Genomic DNA, 21,427 nt, shown 5'->3' with positions numbered 1-21,427 from the left:
CAAAATGTGGCCATTGAAAATCTTTTTCCACTCCCTAAATAAAATTGCCTACAATATTATCCTGAGTTAACTTGCTAAATATTCCAGCTCACAAAGAGGAAATGCATTCTGCCTGGAGACAAGAACAGGAATAGTACATATAACTTCCCAGTTAAATGGAGAAGTTAGGTATAACAGGAGCCTATGAGCAGGTGCATGATTCAGGAATCTCAATTGATATCTCCATGACTCAAGAGGTCCAAAATGTCATAGGATGCCAGACAGAGTCTAATACAGGGATTGCAAATGTGGGGCACTCAGGCCACCCAATGACCATGACAGAAATCATTAATGAGTCACTCTGTTTTCTCTCTTAGCACAGACATGGCCTCAAAATCCTTCCAAACACAATGTTCTAGGTAGCCGCTTCTAAGAAATGTTACCCTCTCTCCCAAAAGGGAAGCTCTTTGTTAATTCCAGTCTAATACAACATAATATTCCAATATAAAAAGAAGAAATAGGTGGAAATGTATGAGTTATGTGGCAAATAGCCTAACTGCGTCCCTAATGTGCCCCCTGTGTGGCATTTCAGTCTTCTGGAAGGAAAATAGTCCTGGGCAAGTGAGCTGCAGATGTCTTTAAGCCCTTAACCCAAAACTTGGGTTTAAAACCCATTGCTTATTGAAACATGGCATTCAAACAAGAGTAAAGTTCATCAGCAGGAAATATTTTTTATATAAACACTGACCAGAGTTCTAGCCAGTTCAGTTTTTTCACAAAAGTGGCCAAGTTAAAAATCAGCTGTGAATATTCATTCAGTGCTATGGTAATCAATTGTCACACTCCTCTCTACTAAACACAGGAAATCATATACAGTTCAGTGTGCAGGAGTGAAGCCTTCTTATTTACAGTTCCAAAGTTCTCTTAATGATTGCCAAAGACAGCCAGGGCACATCCATGGGAACTGATCCTCTACCATCAGGGCTGGCCTACAAGGCAACAGGGTGGCAACCCAGGCCCCAAACCTCTTCCTGCATCTTCCCTGTAAGCCACACCGCCCAGGATGCCCCCATTACAGCTTTAATTTGAAGTTAGCATTTGACCTCCACAATCTAACAAAAACAGGGTAACAGAGTCAAGTCCACCACAAAGGAAACATTTATCACAACAGTCCTTTCCTCTGCAGCAGCATCCAGCAGCAGAAGACTGGGCATCTGGGCAAAAGGATGGGAGCTGCACCAGAGAATGGACCCCAGGCCATGCCCTTTGTCCATTCACGATTCTGCGGCAAGCAGCCTTGCTTCCAGTGATCTGCTTTCTCTGCCATCAGTAAAGGAAATGGGAGGGAAAACGTATTACTAGCCTCATCTCGGGATTAGCCAATCCTTCCCTCAGAGGGATAGCTGCCAACTTCCCACTCTGCTGTTGTCCTGTGAGCTTTTCCTAGTCCCATGAAACCAAATTTACAGGCAACTCCCACTTGCTAAGAGGTCAGGTTCCAAAGATGTGTTTGGAAATCAGTTGTGTGTATGGCCAAACACATCTTCCTAAAGTTCTAGTGTTGTAAATAATGGTTTGGATGCCTAGGGCAGTCTCAAATCCTTATATACTCCTCAAGTACAGGACTGTGGAGATCACGAGTCTGGGTCTCAGCTCCTTTCTGCAGACCTGGGAGTTTGCATATCACTGTCTAGGGCTCCCTAGAGCTCCCCTCACTGCCATGGTAGCAGGGATCATGTTTCTCTCCTCAGGGCTCATGGTGGGGGCTGTGGGAGAAGACAAGGGGCTGCCCTGGCTCCAAGCCATTCCCAGAGCTACAAACAGTTGAGGCCTTGGGAGAGAGGGACCTGTGGACTTTGGGGTGAGGAGAGAATGGATCCCAGTGATGGTGGTGAGGGTAAGGGGCCCTGAAGGGCCTGGGCCTTTTGCTGGCTTGGCCCGTGGCATTTGTTATTCAAGTCTCAGTCTCAAACTGTCTCTTTTACCAGCCTGGAAATCAGCACATTTCTCTCTCCACTGACACCTGTTGTTTCTACCCAGCATTTCTATGGCTCTTGAGACACAAAGCACTCTCACTTTATCCCCCTTGAAGCCAAAATACAAGTGACTAACCAACATATATTTCTTAAGAGAACAGCATAATAATTAAGGAAATGCAAAGTAAAGCAAGGTACCATTTTTGTCACCCAACAGGTTGAAAGAAATAATAATGCCTAATGTTGGTGAGGATATGGGGAAGTGGGCACCCTAATATACTCCTTGTGGGCATGCAAGTTATTAGAACCTGTCTAGACAGCAATTTGGAAGTTTGTATCAAAAAGTCTTAAAATGTGACTCAGATTTCTCCTTTCTCCCAATATCCATTATTCCCTTCCTACAGAAATATATTTTTACTGGGCCCCTGACCACCCAGAATAAAGATGCCCTTATAGCTTGCTGAGGTCATATGACTAAGGTCTAGTCAAAGCAGAAATGGAATGTGATCACTTCTAGAAACTCTCCTCAGGAAACAGCTGGCATTGTCATTTGCCTCTTTCTCCTGCCTCTTCCATCCATTGCTTGGGACCTAGATTGATGTGGGGAGATCAATAATGGCACATGAAGATGAAGGCTCCACCCTAGATGTGGTGGAGCAGAAAGGTGGAAATTGCCTGGGTTCCTTATTGGTTTACCAACCTCTGGACTCATGTGAGAAAGAAACAAAGTTTTACTCATAGCCAAACCTAATCTTACTGTTACAACATGCATACTCTTTGCCCCAGAAATCCCACTAAATTTGTCTTATTAATCTTTCGCATGTGCAAAGAGATACAAAATAGTTTAGTGGCTGCAGTGAGCATCTTTAAGTGTCAAACATTAGAATAAGCAGGTACGTAGGTAGGAGGGAATGCAGAAAGGAAAGAAAGAAGAAAGGAAGAAAACATAAGTGAGGCAGGCAAAACAGTGAGGAGGAAATAGATGTTAACAGATAATCCTGGAAAGCACTATGTTTAAGCCAATTTGTGCTATGCATCTTTTCATTTTGGGAACAAGATCAACATTCTAAATTAGAGAACTATATGAAATCTTGGGGTATGGGGGCTGAGAAGATGGAAGATGAGAAGTGTCTGGAGATTGGTGATCTTGTGGAGGAAATTAATACTCTGGAGGAAAAGCCAGACAACTGGCACCCTTATGACTTCAGACAATACATGGGATCAGCACCAAGGCAAGGTGGAAGAGGATGAACAAGATGACCTTAGAGGGTGCGATTTCACATTCAAACATAGCTATGAGATTTGCAAAATGCAACCAGATACCAATATTTACAAGAGATGTGTGGTCATAAAAGTTAAGAATTATATGAAAAGAAAAGATAATTGTAGCAATTATCATGGTAGTTAAAGTTAGGCCAAAATAATACATTTATATATCTTATTGACTAAAGATACACAAAATTCAATCAATTGGTATAGCCAACTGGGTTGAGGGTTGTAATCTAACTTGAAAACTAGGACTATTAAATCATATGTCTTAAATCTAAGGAATACAGGATACAACATCTAGAGTAGATAAAGGGCTCAGTATATTTGGTCAAGGCAGTTAATCAAAGAACATGTTCTCTGGTATTTAAGAAACTTCAGAAAACAATACAAAAGAATATTATGTAGCATTAAAACAAAAAGGAAATCCTATCACAGGCTACAACACAGATAAATCTTGAGGACATTACACTAAGTGAAATAAATCCATGATTCCACTCATATAAAGTATCTAAAGTAGTCAAAATCCTAGAAATATAAAGTAGAAGTAAAAATGTGGTCTCTAAGAGCTGAAGGTAGGGGAGAGGGGAAATTAGGTTTTAATGGGTATAGAGTTTCAGTTTTGAAAAATTAAAAAGTTCTAGAGGTCTGTTGCAAAACAATGTGAATACACTTAACACCACTGAACTGTACACTTAAAAATGATTAAGACAGCAAATTTAATGTTATGTAGTTTTTACTACAATTAGCTAACTAACTAAATAATATTAGCAAACTGAAAAGAGACCACCAGAATACTATTTTAAAATAAACCAAAAAAAAAATGAGATGATATAATTATTTGCTTAGGGGGTATCTGTCAGCTGTGTGAATATTTTGAGTTTAATATGGAAACGTGTGAGAATCAAAATCTATAGTGTTTATAACTTTTGTTTTGAGAAGATAATTGTAATACATAAAAGAATGTGGTCTATTGCAACAAGGGGCTGGTCTTCTAATTTCATTTTTTAAAAGTGCAGTGAAATAACTGATTAGAAATGTTAAAGTTGAAATTTTACAAATACAATATTAGAACATTTAAGAGAATTTAAGATTCCACCTTATTAATAAGTTGAACTTATTAGATTTACAAAAATTATTTAAGCACGTGGGATGGTTTGTCAGCCTAAAAGCTGGATTATTTAAAATAGGATTCAAATTTATTAAATATACAAATTCCATTTTAAAAACTTGATGGTGTTTAAATATGTAAAACATTAGTCAAAGGCCCTTTTATGTTTATGTGTTTGCTAAATTTTGTTAGACTGATGAATGAAACACCTGTAAGGTGATTTTAGCTTAAGAAACAACTAGGTTTGGTTGTTGTTGCTGTTGTTTATTTTCTTTTATTGACCTATAGTTGATTTACAATATTGTGTTAGTTTCAGGTATACGGCAAAGTGATTCAGCTACATATATATTTTTTTCAGATTATCTTCCATTATAGGTTGTTATAAGATACTAAATATAGTTCCCTGTGTTATACAGTAAATCTTTGTTGCTTATCTATTTTATGTATAGTAGTTTGTAACTGTTAATCTCATACTCCTAATTTATCCTCCCACCCTCCCTTTCCCCTTTGGGAACTGTAAGTTTGGTTTCTATGTCAAGAAACAACTAGGTTTTAGATTTATAACTTTAGTAAATCAAAATTAATTATTAACACTAACTTTAAAAGAAATTAAGAAAAAACTCCCATTTATAATGGCATCAAAAAGAATAAAAAATCTAGGAACAATTTAACCAAAGAGGTGAAAGACCTGCACACTAAAAACTATAAGACATTGATGAAAGAAACTGAAGAAGACACAAATACATAAAACCTGACTCAAATATATTTGGTACATTCCATGCTCATGTTTGGAAGAATTAATATTGTTAAAATGTCCATACTACCCAAAGCCATCTACAGATTCAATTCAATCCCTATCAAAATTCCAATGGCATTTTTCACAGAAATAGAAAAATTAATCCTAAAATTTGTGTGGAACCACAAAAGACCCCAAAGAGCTAAAGCAACCTTGAGAAAAAAGAACAAAGCTAGAGGTATCACACTCCGTGATTTCAAACTTTATTACAAAGCTATAGTAATCAAGACAGCATGGTACTGGCATAAAAACAGGCACATAGATCAATGGAACAGATAGAGAATCCAGAAACAAACCCATGCATATATGTGTGGTCAATTAATTTACAACAAAAGAGCCAAGAACATATAAGAGGGAAAGAACAGTCTCTTCAATAAATGATGTTGGAAAAACTGGACAGCCCCATGCAAAAAATGAAACTGGACCATATCTTACACCATACACAAAAATCAACTCAAAATGGATTAAAGACTTGAGCACAAGACCTGAAATGATAAAACTCTTAGAAGAAAACATAGGTGGTAAGCTGCTTGACATGGGTCGTGGTGATGATTTTTTGGATTTGGCACCAAAAGCAAAGACAACAAAAGCAAAAATGAACAACTGAGACTCCACCAAACTAAAAAGCCATTGCAAAGCAAATACAAACAAAACCATCAACAAGCAAAAATAAACCAAAAAATCTGATTAAAAAATGGGCAGAGGATTTGAATATACATTTTTCTAAAGAAGTTATACAGATGGCCAACAGGTATGTGAAAAGATGCTCATCATCACTAATCATCAGGGAAATGCATATCAAAACCACAATTAGACTTTACCTCACATCTGTTAGAATAGCTATCATCAAAAAAACAAGATATAACAAGTGTTGGCAAGGATGTGGAGAAAAGCAATGCTGGTGGGAGCATAAATTAGTACAGCCACTATGGAAATATGGAAGTTCCTCAGAAAATTCAAAATAGAACTACAATGTGATCTAGCAATTCCACTTCTGCATATTTACCTGAAGGAAACAAAACATTAACACAAAAAGATATCTGCTGCCCCATGCTCACTGAAGCATTATTTACAAAGGCCAACATGTGGAAACAACCTAGTGTCCATCAATGGATAAATGGATAAAGAAGATGTGATATACATATATAGTGGAATACTATTCAGCCATAAAAGAGAATGAAATCTTGCCATTTGCAACAAAATGAATAGAGGGTGTTATGCTAAGTAAAATAAGTCAGACAGAAAAGACAAATACTGTATAATGTCAATTATATGTAGAATCTAAAAACAAAATAAAATGAAAACAGAATCATAGATACAAAGAACAAAGGAGTGGTTTCTGGGAGGAGGGGGTGGGGGTGAAATAGGTGAAGGCGATTAAGAAGTAAAACTCTCCAGTTATAAAATAAATAAACCACAGGTATGTAAGTAATATACAGCATAAGGAATATGGTCAATGATGTTGTAATAACTTTGTATGGGGACACATAGTTACTAGGCTTATCCTGGAGATCATTTCTTCATATATACAAATGTCAAATCACTATGTAGTAACCTGAAACTAACATGATAGTGTATGACAACTCTATTATTTCAAATATTTTAAAAAGTCAAGAAAGTAAATAAATGATATTCCAGTTTTTAAAAAAGCAATGAAACACACAATTAGGCAATAATAGTAACTCTGAAAAATGAATACACTTACAAGCTTAATTAATTTTATGAACAGGTTAAAACCCCAGGAAGGAATCATAGACATCTTCATGTCTAGTAATATTTTCTCCTTGGAAGATTTTCCAATTCATTCTTTTTCTCCGACCAGATTCTTAGGAAAGGCTTCTAACCACGTTATTCCCTGAACTCTCCATTTTGGCTCTTCCTGCCTGATGGTACATGTCTGTCTTCTGAACACAGACTGTTGTCACCCAAAGTGTGCTCTGTGGACCAGCAGCTTCTGCACAGCCTGAGAGTTTAGCAGAGATGCATAATCTTGGGCAGGATGCAGCAGGGGTGGGGAGGGATGGGAGGATGGAACTTTCTCTCCAGGGGAGATACCCCAGACACCTAAAAGAAACTATTTTTCTAATACAGGTGGTTATGTGAAACCATCCTTTTTTTGCCTTCTAGGTAAACTGATTAGCAAAATTAAACTAAAATTATTATCAATTCCTGTGTTTCAATTCCTTTTGAAAACTTGCTGGAAACAGTTAAAATGGTGACAGTGCTAGGTGCCTGGCAGCAAAACCTAGTTGAAAAAAAGATTATGAAAGCAGAACAAAGAATCATGTGTTCTCTCTTCCTTCTCTATCCACAAGGGTGCCTCACTAGTGTCAGCTGTTGAGAGAACAGAAGATTTACCAGTGGCATCCCCAAGAACAAGGAAATCAGGGAAGCACGATGGTCCTCTGGGGTTAAGCTGTGAAATCAAGATATCAGAGTGGAGACATGCAAAATACCCTTAAAGAGATCAAATAGCTTCTAGGCCTTTGAGACTAGACAGTAAGCTGACTAAATATATTAACATATCTAAAGAAAAAATATTTCAGTCTCCAGGAACAGTTGGTCATCCAAGAAGGCTTAGAAAAGGAGAATTTTAGAGGCAAATTATAGAGATGTCCATCCAGGCGGTCAGGAGGACACCTTGCAACCTGTCTTGTGTGAGATCAAGGAAGAGTTATCTTTACCATCATATGACGGCAATAATTTTTACCAGGTATGATGGTGCTGTGGGATCGCCTTGCGTTCTGAGGCAGGCTGCACTGCTGAATAAAATGACGGCGGTGTTGGGCTATGGGAGGCTGGAACCACGAAGCACTAAAAATGTTCTAACTGACCTTGCTCGGATCCACACTCCCCACATCAGCTGCCAATAAAATCTAGTTTCTCACATGCCAGACCTTCAAGGAGAAAAGGTATGACTAGAAGACTGTAAGCACCTCTCCAGGTTCTGTGTAACAATGAATTAGCATCCCAGCTTTATAGATGGTTCCTATGACCTGGGTTAAGAGAAGAGAATCCTGGGAGACAGAACTATTTTCTCAGTGTGCTGACAATTGTATTTGTAAGTTTGAACCCTGGTAAGTGCACCAAGATAATATCATCCCAAAGCTTCTGTAAAGTGGCCAGCCCAACCAGCGAAGCCTCCCCACTCTTCACCCTGTGTGTGTGTATTCAGGGCTTTCCTTTGAAAATTTCCCATCAGCCTGGGCCACAGAGATCACTTCATGATTATTCTCTAAGATGTTTGATTATAAACATGTAAGTTTTCTTATTCAGCATCATTATTAATCAAACACATGCAAATAAAGAAAAAAAATAGCAAAGGGAAAATTGCCGCAGGATATAAGCAAAAAGACATTCTATACTGCTGGTGGTGGTATAAATTGGAAAAACACCAAACATCTTAGAAATATGTGTATGCCTCTGACCCAGCAATTCTATTAGGAAGTTATCCTTACCTATTAATTATGGATATGAACAAAGATTTAACCACAATGATATCTTCTAAAGCAGTCCATAATAGTTAAAACTTGGAAATCATGTAAATATTCAAGAGTTGAGATCAGTCAAATAAACATCTATAATGCAATAACATACTGACTTTTGTTAAATGTTATAGAAGTTCATTTACTGACCAGGAAAGACATTCACAACATATTTGTATTTTCTTCTTTTCACTTAGCTACATTTTATAATTTCTCTTCAACGAACATTTATTACGTATAGCCTTGGTTTTGAATAAAAATTTGAGAAATCACCCCTGTCTATATAAATAAAGAATAGACTCCAGGGATTGGAAGGAAGATGACACATACACTGGTCCAAGCCCCCTTGCTGCTTGAGAGCAAATTAGCCTCAAAGAGTTATAAATGGTTTATCCAGGGCCACCCAGATGATTGGTGGCCAAGCCAGTGCTATCACTCAGCTCTGCAGAGTTTTAAGCCCAGTGATGTCTCCAATCACTCCTAGTACCTCCAAGTTAGAGCAGAACTTTGTCTCTCTCTATACTACTCAACAGCAGCATCTCAGCTCAGAAAGCAAAGGTGTCCCTCTAACTTTGCGTTGAGCCAAAATATTTGAATAAAATTGTATTTATTGCTCTCTTCTATGTGTCCTACACACAATGGTAAGAAACCCCAATTGCAAACTGCATGTCACATGATAGTCTAGGATTTCCTAAAGTGTATCATAAAACATCAAACTTCTCTTAAAACATTTCAAAGATGTAGAGAATGGACTTGAAGACACAGGGAAAGGGAAGGGTAAGCTGGGACGAAGTGAGAGAGTGGCATGGACATATATACACTACCAAATGTAAAACAGCTAGCTAATGGGAAGCAGGCGCATAGCACAGGGAGATCAGCTCGGTGCTTTGTGACCACCTAGAGGGGTGGGATAGGGAGGGTGGAAGGGAGGCGCAAGAGGGAAGGGATATGGGGATATATGTATACGTATAGCTGATTCACTTTGTTATACAGCAGAAACTAACACAACACTGTAAGGCAATTATACTCCAATAAAGATGTTAAAAAAAAAATCGCAAAATGAATTGGTGAGATGGGGAGGGGAGGGAGGAGAGAAATGACAATGAAAAAAGAAGGTCTACTTTGTAACCCAGACTTACAGTCATTTCGTATTGCGAAAGCTCCTCTACATTTAATAAGCGTATCATCCTATGTATCAGGAAAGAACATGCTGGCCTCTCAGAAGTTGACTCGGGACTCTGTTGAGCTGCTGCAGGAAGGTTATATCTCTGTTCTCTTCTGTGACCCAAGTTCAATGACTCCCTGACCAATTTCCAAACAGACATTTATTGAAGGACTGTAATGAACATCACAGCATCCAGCCTTGAATCATCTTTCTACAACATCTGCTTTCTCCTCAAGTGACATTCATTTGGAGATTTTTCATAGGACAGAGGGACACAGTTAATGCTTCCCTCCTTACACAGGCCAAGAAAGCAACAGTGAATGAAAGGGAATGATCCAAGATGCCCCATCTCCCCAGGCCTCTGTTCCAGCCTCCCTTAAATGCAAACCAACACTGCAAAAAATAAATGAACCTCCAAGGGATGCAAGTCTTACTTACGGACACACATTTCCCTGCTCTCATAAAATCCAGGACAACACTGGGATTTGCGCCTATACATAGTTTTTTCTCCATGTCGATAGGCTGTCCGATAACTGATTCTATAGAAAGGGGAAAAATCACATTGTTACTTTATTGGACCTGTAATTTGATTAGAAATCAAGACTTTATATTTTAATACAAAAAGCTATTAAATATAATAAAGGTACAAAAAGCAAAGTACTCCAAAATAATTAAGAAGAAACATGGGATATATGTTTTGACCAATATTATGCTAACTCACTAATTTGCTAAGAATATACTGATTGTCCATTTAAACCAACCTACACTTTATTTCAAGGAATCAAGTTTCATGACTTCCCTACTTCACTTATCTCGAGATATCTCATATCAGACTCCTTCCCAGTTTGCCAAACACAGAAATACCTCTGAGCTTCCATTACCTGTGCCGCGTGCATTTAAACCAGTTCAGAATGTCAGTGCAGCTAGTGTAGTAAATTTGATCAAAGGGATGTGGGTATGACTCTTGCACAGTCACGGAGTAGCTGAAAAGAAGAGGAAAGAGAAGGAATCAGTATTTCTGTTTCTTACATTACTGATAGGCTGTGTACTAAAAACACAGTGATTGGCTAAATTATCTCCACTTGCAACTCCACACGGACCTTTAACAGAGAATCTTCAGGTTTTTTCAGGTTTCTATTTGTACTAGAACCCTAAAAGATCCAATATTAATAATATATTTTAAAGACAAGAGTTCATGCTATACAGTTCAAAAAAATCTCATTTACTATTCACCCAAAACTCTGTTATTCCTAAATTTAAAAACGTATCACCACATATTTTTCTGTATTTAATTCCATCCCCTCCCCCGGGGTCCAGGGATGTCAAGACCTTTCACAAATTGTTTTCAATCTAGGCCTCATGCAAATAATAAGGGTAATCAGCAAAAAGACAATCCAAGTACATTTTGCTACTGATTTTGGAAAATCAGAAAGACTATATTTCTCTGGTTGGAACTTGTAATAATTTTCTTTCTTGTGCCTGCCCTACTTCTTAGGCAATGGAAGAATATATACAACCTCTACATAGAAGCTACAAAGAAGTCTTTAAACCCAATTCTAAACATATGGCTGAGACAGTTAGCCTGAAATAGTCATACGAACAACCTGCTGCTACTTAAACAGTCTGTTTTCCAACATATTTTCACTAACAGCTTCTTGTTAGAGTAAAAGCATGTACTCCTATGGGCCTAAGAATGTGGCTGAAATACACCCATGAAATATAAAGAATATTCAATGTTCAATCCTATATTTCTTCATTTCAAAGCAGTCTATTACAAGCTCAAGAGCTCAGATTTCTTGCCTACAGGAAAATCTGGAGAATCTTCTTTTCAAAACAATTTATTCTATTTTCTTTAACAGTCTCTTAAAGATTTCCACTAAAATCTTTAATTCACGCTAACAACAACGACAACAACAAAATGGGCCTCAATCATGGACTCACTTAGTGTAGGTCAATAGCCCAAGTTCATTAATAGAAACTATCAACTACAGAAGGTACGGAAGGAATGAGGTTAAAATTTCAGCCTGAAGAATTCAGGTTAGATAGAGAGCAGAAACTTCTAATTTGAAAAGCTAAGCAATATTGGCCGCACAAACAGAGCAATTTCTTTCTCCAAGTGGTCTCTCTCAGTCATTATGAGACATCCATGAATTAATCATACTATTCATAGTGTTTGTACTTGATTCTTTGGGACATTGCAACTTGATTTCTAGGTAAACTTAGGGATCCTCCACAAGCCTGAGGCAGATGCAATAAGTCCTAGTGAAAAGATCACTGGATTAGAAGAAGGCAGGGTTATCATCCTGATCTGACACTGAGCACCTGGCTGACCTTCAGCAGGTAACCTCACTTCCCGGGGTTTTGACAATCACATCATAAAACCAGGGGTTCAGAGATGTTCTTGGAGATCCCTTCTTACTTGGCATTCTGCATTTCTAACATACATTTCAGATGACTACTTCCTTCTATTCCAGTAGACAACACCTGCAGGAACAGGTTCAGACGAGCGTCGAGTATGCCATTGCCTACATCTCTGATATAACTCCTTCGGGGTAAAGCGAGAGGCCTGCGTGAAAATATAAATGTTCTTGGAATGAAATATCACATGAAGCTATTCAGATTTTCTTCAGACCCCTAGCAGTGTCCTGAGGTTCAGGTTGTTGCAATTTCTAAGACTTCCTCGCCAATTCTTTTCCCTCCCTATCCAGCAGCTTGTAAAGGCCTGCAGCATTATTTCTCCATTCCATTTCTAGTGGAGAGCAAAGCGAATGAATGTCCTCTGTGTGTGGAACTGCCATCTAGGCAGTCCTACATTCCCATGAGCAAAACAGAACAACTTTCCACATGTTCTATGGGAATGAAAAAGAAACCACCCTAAATTAATGCTGCTTGGGTGAAAAAATGTAATCTACCAGGCTCTATAGTACTAATTTAGCTGAACTAAATTGGCTTGTTAGAACTAGACCTGATGCAGTATTCCCACAAAATTTCACAGGCCATGTTAAGTGTTAAGATCTGAATGCCTTGGAGAGCAAAAGTGATAATCAACTAAGGGACCCTGGCCAAACACACGCCATTGGATGTGATGGGGGAGCTGACTCCACAAGCAAACGTGAAAAGTGTTTTCACTAATTTCTAGCAGCCTGGAAGGTTTCTTCAATAGGAGAAAATGTTAAAGTACATGAGCTTCCTCTTCTGGACATTTGCTGCTCACCAATAGCTTAATTTGCAGGATGCTTCTCTGCTTTGAGGATATAAAAATGCTCTTCTCTATAAAAGGATAATCAAACCATTAAGGATTCCAATTCAACAAATGTTTATTGAATAAATTCTATTCAATTCCTGCCCTCAAAGGACTCTCAAGAGAGGCCAGCACATAAATGCTAAAAATAACCTGCTCTTACTTTAATAGAGAAATATAGAGAGTTTGGGGGAAATCGAAGTGTAAAATTCATTATGGTTGAGCATTTCTCTTCAGTCTTGACACTTCTAATTAGAATTATTCAGTCTCAAACTCAATGAAGAACAGACCGAATATAAATTACTTTTCACATTGATCAGCTACTGAGGCTTCCACTTAAGTTTACGGGAGAAAGGTTCTAAGCCTTTTCAACCCAAATTTCTTTTCTGTTCTTTTGCATACATTCTTTTTCTTTTCTAAACAATCTCTTTTTTACTTTTCTTTTTTTTTTTTAATTTTTTTTCTTTTTTTTTTTTTTTGTCGTACGTGGGGCCTCTCACTGTTGTGGCCTCTCCCGTTGTGGAGCACAGGCTCCGGACGCACAGGCTCAGTGGCCATGGCTCACGGGCCCAGCCGCTCCGAGGCATGTGGGATCTTCCCGGATCGGGGCACGAACCCGTGTCCCCTGCATCGGCAGGCGGACTCTCAACCACTGCGCCACCAGGGGAGCCCCAACTTTTCATTTTTAATGATATTATAATCACACTAGAAAATTTGGAAAACAAATCTTTAAGAAGAGAGGGAGAGAACTGTATAACTCTTACCTAACCACACATAGCATTTTGCTGTACTTCTTTTACCATCCCTAGGGTTTTTAGTTTGTACTTATAGTTTTGTCTTTTTGTTTTTATATTTTCATACTCATGCTATACACATAATTTTAAACCTACTTTTTAAATTTAAGACTATCATAAGCATTTCTCCATGTTAGTAAACAGTCTTCAAATTATGACTACCAAATACTCACGACTACACCTAATTTGCTCAATACCCACCTATCATTAGACAATTAAGTTGTTGTCACTTTTCAAAGGGCCACTTTCTGGAAGCTGTGTGCCCGCATCATGAAGGGAAATGTCTCTGAGAACTGGATGACTTCCTCTGGTCCTCAGTGCTGCTGTTTGAACTTAATTAGTACCTCTTGATAGTCCACACCTCCCTGTTCATCTTCAGCTGCTCTTAAAGTCACAGAATGGAAAGCAACCTTCCCGATTGTCTAGTCCAATCCCATTTTCATCACAAATAAGCCACACCAAGCTCCCAGTGCTAGTGGTCAGTCTAGAGCCGGTACTAACACCAAGACCCCCAGACAGCATCCTGTACCTCTGTCCCCTCTCAGATGTTGTAGAATATTGAAAGCTTCTAAAGCAGACAGTGAGTGGCAAACTGTGGTATAAAAGGAATCTGGTCCCAATTCTACACTATTTTCAGCATCAAGATGCAAAACCCTTTATCTCCTGCTTGTTTGTTTAATCTTCTCAAACACACTGAAAACATATCATCACAGTGATTTTAAACTATTAAGTATTGTCCAGGGAGGAACCCCAACAAGATTTAATTTAAGGTCAAAGAACAGGGGGGAAAAGCCATCATCACTTGGACACATTCCAAAGTGGTTAATTACATTTCATCTGCCTAAATTATCTTGTTACTTTAATTAAATATGGTAATAATTATCATTTCTTATCTCTGCTCGCTTCAGGAATGCAGCTTCAATTATTACCACTCCTGTGTCCCACCCCCAAGGGGTTGGGCAGAGAAAGGCTTCTCTTCATTTGTGCTTTCTTTAGAAGCAACCCCATTATATGGAAGTACTTAAACTCACACAACAGGGAAAGGAGATGGGGAGAAGGAACAGATGATTCATGGAGTTATCCATTTTCCAAAAGGATGCTGTGCAGAATTCCTTTAATAACAAGCATCCCTTGTGTATTTTAAATGATTTAATTTTCCTTCATTTCCTTTCATGTATAGCTTCTAAGAATCCCAATTGCTGCATTAAAATGAGGCATACTTTTATTTGAAAATAAATGATTCAGTAGATCTGGGGATGGACCTGAGAGTCTGCATTTCCAACAAGCTCCCAGCTGAGGTTCCTGCCACTGCAGCTCCACAGACCACACTCTGAGAAGCAAGGCTGCAGTTGATTCCATGGCTCGGAACTATTGGTGACAGGTGGGTTTTAGTGTAAGGAAAACCTACAATGAGCACTACATGGCCCTACTACCAGGACTTTTGTCCCTGAAGCTAATCTTCCTCTCCCTGTTTCAATTAAAGCTCATTTCAGTTTTTGAAAATACAGGAGAACCTGTCAGCTTCACCTTTATTTGATCATTTAAATTTATACTCCTTTTCTCCATTCTTGCCAAAACAATTCCACTTTTTTTTAACCTTTCTTCAAAGAATCCTTATCTAGCCTTATAACAGAAAATTTATCAATAAGAAAATTGTAGCTGTCAATTTTTCTTTTTAGCAGTTTATAGGAAAAATATAGACAGGAAAAAAATCTCCATCATTTTCCTATTTTTCCACACTGAATTTCTTCCCCATTAGTGAGTATTTTAGCGGTTACTCTAATCACCTGTACAGCAGTGGAATTATATTAGGTTTAGAGATTAATGTGCCCCTTCTCTATCACTCCCCCCCTCCCCACCCCCACTACTGATGTCCAGATTTAGTCATTTCCTTTCCTACCAGAAGGTGAGTTTACTCCTCAACAATTATTCACTGAGTATACGCCATATGCAAGGCAGTGTTTTAGACACTGGGAATTTAAAATGGTGAACAGAACAATGCAATTATGTGTTGGTAAGTATGGTTAAATACTGAGCAAGAAATCAGGACAAAATGTGTACATTTGAGTGGGTGCTGGATTACTTGAAGTCTTGGATTCTTTTTTCTTTGTAGCCTTTCCCTCGGAGAGCTCATCTGTTCTCTCATCATGCTGGAGACTCCCAAATCTATATTCCCAAACACTTTCAGGCCCATATTTCTCTTTTCTTTTTTTTTTACATTCATCCAGCACTTTTTATTTTACAAAACATCTTTCATACATTATTTGATGCAAGTTTCACAATAAATCTTTGAATTGGATGATGTTAAGAGACTCATCCAAGATCACTGGACTTCTTAAGTGAAAAAAACAGGGCTAAGCCGATACTATTTCTTATATTTCATAAGGCCTTTTTGTCCACGATGAGTATAAGATAGGACAATGTCAAAACAAACTGGGGGAGGGGGGGCTTCCCTGGTGGCGCAGTGGTTAAGAATCCGTCTGCCAATGCAGGGGATACGGGTTCGAGCCCTGGTCTGGGAAGATCCCACATGTCGCGGAGCAACTAGGCCCATGCGCCACAACTACTGAGCCTGCATTCTAGAGCCCTCGAGCCACAACTACTGAAACCTGCATGCCTAGAGCCTGTGCTCAGCAACAAGAGAAGCCACAGCAATGAGAAGCCCTCGCACCGCAACAAAGAGTAGTCCCTGCTCGCAGCAACTAGAGAAAGCCCGCGTGCAGCAACGAAGACCCAACACATCCAGTAAAAAAAAAAAAAGAAAACCTGGGGGAAATATCTTTTTAATGTTTTGTTTAAATGAAAAGTTAAACATTCATCCAGGCCCATATTTCAAACTGATCATATCAATACAACATGATAAAACCACAATAATCTCTTCCCTGTCAAATCAGCTCTCTTATTTTTCCATATGTGCAGTGACACCTCCACTCTCACAGCAGGTTCTAAATCTCAGCCTTTTCTGCCTCTTTCACATCCATAGTTAATGTATTACCAAGATCTCTTGATTCTTATCTCACAGTACCTAACAAATTTGATTTTTCCTCCCATTCCAAAGCTATCATCCTCCAAGAACTTCAACCACCAATGGACGATCCCTCTTCTAAATTTGATATGTTCTTATCCATGTATTCATCAATTCATTTTTATTACTTTAATCATATTTATTATGTACTTTGTTGGTGAAATGTTTTATGAGTGGTTCTGTGAAAATTATAAAGATAATTAATAGGAGGTCCCTTCCCTTAAATTCTATATAACATAGTTAATAGCACAAATATATAGAACTTTATTACACATACATATTTCCTCTACAGTTTAAAGTTTCATAAGGCTATATAACTCTATTGATTGATCAGGAAAATATGTTTTTGTTACCCTGAATGTAATACTGCCAATGGAGATGGGGACGAGCCCTCACCGAAAAATAACGTTATGAGTGAGGAACCAGTGTGCCCCTATAGAATAATACAGCTGCTGTGCTTGCAAGACTCTGAGCTTTGTGCATCCCACCCATGGGTGACACAGCGATTAGAATGTTTACTCTGTGGTGTACTCATCATGATGCTGAGGGTGACAGGAAAAAGAGACCAAGAGTTTGATGTCATTGAACTTACAGCTATTACAAATCTAGTACTTGACACCTTCTATTTGCTTGAACAACTTGCAAGTGCAATGTTAATTTCGGATAAAGATACACACTTTCCTAGGAATGCAAGTAGCACGTGAGAGCACAGTAAACTGCATTTGACTGCACTGCAGTATCACTAAATGGTTTGTGCTGTTTCTGTGTTCCAAAAGGGACTATAAGATGACCTATTATTTTGTACTTCTTCTGTATTTCCTACTGCAAATCACCTAGATCTGGATACTACATCATCTGCTTTCAAATAATCTATTCAACCTTGCCCTCCTCAATCCTGTACTGACTCTAGTTTTACTGGGCACAGTCCTTAGTGGTCTGCATGGCACTGGTTTCAAACTACCTTCCATCCTAGAACCCCACCCAATCACTGCCATCTACTCGTCTTATTCAGGTCTTCAAAGACACCTCAGAGGACAATACTTCCATGCAGCCTTGCCAGTTCCTCCAGAAATCATGTCTCCCTTTCAGGCCACCTACTGCACAATTTTTTATGCCATTCATTTCAACACTCTAGGATATTATTCCACACTGTCTTCCACTGCTCCCTCATTGGTTCCCGTGCATAGGTCCAGTTCCACCAAATTATTGCAAACAGATACAGAGCAGGGAGAAGACCTTAGGGAGGCCGTTTTAATCAATCTATTAATGTTTTCCTTGGTCTTACAACTGCACCTGTGTTAGAATCAGTATATCAAGTTTTCTTCACATAATATATATTCTCTAAGACCAAGGTGAATTATACTGTCTAATTATTACATATAACTAATGATTTTTACATATAAGCAATTTTATAATCTCTTCTCAAATTCTAATTTTATATATGGTACTGATAATGAGAGTATATAAAGGAATCTATCAGAAATTATTTCTCAGATTACTTTCAAAACCATTACCTTTCCCAGTGGCTACACACATTAGGGTCTTCAAGGTTCAGAGATGATGCTGTCCTGATCCAGTGGCATAACAGTATACAGATAAAGCCCAGGCATGAGTTCAAAGAAATAACCATTGTTTCTGAAGAACAACCTACAAGAAAAATAATCCAAATTAAAGATGCGGTAAAATGACCCAAACAGAATTCTTCTGAGCACATCAACTATTCAGTACCAGTTGTTACTAGGGCTGAAACATGCATAACGAGTCTTGGATTTAAGATGGGTCACCAGCTTTCACGGTCCAGGAGAGAGAGATATTTCTTATGTTGTCAGGATGGTCACCATTTTGTAAATTACTAAAAAGTGCAAATCATCATTAATTGCCACCATAACAAGAGACCTTCTCATCCATGCCAGCTAACATTAAAGGAATCTACCCAAACAGCTCAGAGCAACACAGTCTTCCAGATTCTCTCACCAGGCATATTTCTCTTCTGGAAGAAGAGGGCACACAGAGGAATCTGGCCTCATTTGTCCTAGAGGATAAATAATGAAACAGAAGCTCCATTGACTCAAGAGAGAGGCACCTCAGGCTTAAACTGAGAGTCATTCAATAATTCATTCAACGTACACTGAATGCCCACTCTATCCTAGGCACCGTGCAGACACTGGCCATAAAACACACATCTAGTTCCTGTCTCTTGCCCATCAAGGTCTTTATAATTTAATAATCATGATTTACATTTCTTATATTTAGTGCTTCTGTCTCCCCATCTGCTGAACAGAGACAAAACCAGCTGTTTTATAGAGGTTTCTACATAGGTGTATAGAAAAAAAGTGTAAAGGTGTTCGGCGATCAGTGTTAGAAAAAATGAACCTGGTATTACTATTGAGAGGAAGAAAGACCAAAAAAGGAAAAACAATTAGCAACATATCTTCAGAAGAGTTAGGCCTGCAAAGGAGACAGGAGAAGAGGGAGGAGAATGTTCCAGGCAGAGGGAACGGAGGTGAGGGAAGGTCAGGTACACTTAGGGAGCTCAAACTAGCTCAGCTGGAGAAAGATATGGGGCGTATCACCATGGGTTTTATAAGACATTGTAAAGTATGTGAACCTCATCCGAGGATTACCGAGAGCTAGGAAAGGCTACAGGGTGACATTTGAAAGATCACTGGCTTCAGGGGGTGAGGGACCTGCGGGAGGAGACTACTAGAGGGAGGTCAGGTGAGACACCACTGCGAGTGAAATAAGGAAGTAACACTGGGGTTGCAGGGAACTGAGTGACTCTGGGAGTTTTTCAGGAGGCGAAATAGACAGGACTTGGTGTTTGATGTGGGAGTAAGAGTGAGGAGGGATGCCTGATATGGCCCCTTGGGTGGAGGGTGAGCCCCTCATGGAGATGGAAGCACATAAGCCCTCCTCCTGGGAGGCAGGGGAGGACAGGGGTGTGGGGAACCTGGCTCTTAGTGAGGAGGAAAAGTTTGTCACACTATATAAAATGATTTTATATAATCATTATAAAAATGGACATAGAAATAGCTGATCCAGGATTTCCCTGGCAGTCCAGTGGTTAAGACTCATCGCTTCCAATGCAAGGGGTGCAGGTTCAATCCCCAGTCAGGAAACTAAGATCCCATATGCTGGGAGGCCAAAAAAAAAAAAAAAAGGAAAACAACCATTAGCCTGCTTGTTGGTAAACTGGTGAAACTAGTAACAACTGGTCAGATTATGGGACTAAGCAGTTATTTTCTGGGTGAGAGCTGGCATTTTGAGAAGTTGTACTAATTTTCCACACCATGAGGTTACCAGTTTTTAGTGTCTGGGAACCAAACTCATTGAATAATAATCTTGTGGTTTTAAAAGGTAAGTTTATCTTAAAACAAACAAATAATAAACAACAATATGGGCAAACACCTAACCTTAGGAAATAGTTTATCCTTCAGATTCCAGACAATAGATTAAATGAGGAAGTATTAAGTTCTTTAAAATCAAGATTGTTATAAGCACAAGTATATTAAGTATATTATGACAAATTACCTATCTCTAAATCCACAAAGGCTAAAACAAAAGAAAATGTTTGATTTGGAATAAGGAATAACGGTCATGGATTTGTAGGATAATTAAAAGATAGTGTAAGCCACTACGAGAGGTAGTGAAATCTTTGAGAGATTTCAATCATTATGAAATAATTCCAACATATAAAGCATAAATGAGTAGCCAAAATATTGCTTATAAATTAATTCAAATTACTGATGTTTCTCACAGGCTAACCATCATGAAGTTGTAAAATCTGAAGCTTAACATTATATAATTAAAGAAGCTATGCTACTTAACAGAAATAAATACAAAGTAATGATGATGATGATAGACAATAACAGCTAACATTTCCTGACCTATTACTCTGTGCCAGGCACAGTGCTGAACCTTTTACGTGAATTACCTATTTAATCTGCACAGTAAATTACGTAGGTAATTTTATCATCCCCATTTCACAGTTAAGGACATGTAATATACTGTGCTGTTTTCCTCATCCATCAAAAAAAGTAAACCTTTTATATTTTGGTTGTAACAAATAAGCATGGCAAATATCTCTCTGTCTCATTGCCTTATCTATGTCAGGTAAGTATTCTGTTTCAACGAAGTGTGAAATATGTATCTTAACTTTCATTCTTTCCTAAAGACAAAACAAGAGCTGGTCAGCAGTAATCTGCCAACTACTCACAAACAATTACCCCAAATTGGAAAGTTTATATCCTGAGTCACCAACTCAGACTCAAACCATCCATTTCCCAATTAGAAATGTTTAGTCTGTAAAGTTGGAAATTGCTGGAAGCAATGAATCAAACTGCCAAGAAAAAGGAAGAGGCTGTGTTCTCGCTCTCCTTTTTTCTTAATGAATTTATTTATTTACTTATTTTATTTTTGGCTGCGTTGGGTCTTCGTTGCTGCCCGTGGGCTTTCTCTGGTTGCGGCCAGTGGGGGCTACTCTTCATTGCGGTGCACGGGCTTCTTACTACGGTGGCTTTGCTTGTTGCGGAGCACAGGCTCTAGGCTCGTGGGCTTCAGTAGTTGCAGCACGCAGGCTCAGTAGTTGC

The 21,427-nt window shown here is 38.6% G+C and overlaps 1 protein-coding gene across 1 annotated transcript in view; it reads right to left on the bottom strand.

Moving 5' to 3' along the window:
* MEGF10 (multiple EGF like domains 10) overlaps positions 1 to 18,468 on the bottom strand; it is a 120,707-nt gene extending 102,239 nt beyond the window's left edge. Inside the window, exons 1-3 of the mRNA XM_065873223.1 lie at positions 18,353 to 18,468; positions 10,660 to 10,761; positions 10,217 to 10,317 (exon numbers count right to left, since the gene is read on the bottom strand). Of these exons, the coding sequence (XP_065729295.1) occupies positions 10,217 to 10,317; positions 10,660 to 10,761; positions 18,353 to 18,468 (319 nt within the window). The remainder of the gene's footprint in view (positions 1 to 10,216; positions 10,318 to 10,659; positions 10,762 to 18,352) is intronic.
* Between the last annotated feature and the right edge of the window lie 2,959 nt (positions 18,469 to 21,427).

This window comes from Phocoena phocoena, chromosome 3 (genome assembly GCF_963924675.1).
Source record: "Phocoena phocoena chromosome 3, mPhoPho1.1, whole genome shotgun sequence".
Classification (NCBI taxonomy): Eukaryota; Metazoa; Chordata; class Mammalia; order Artiodactyla; family Phocoenidae; genus Phocoena; species Phocoena phocoena.
The sequence above is the reverse complement of the archived record's forward strand: the minus strand, read 5'-3'. Positions and strand labels throughout refer to the sequence as shown.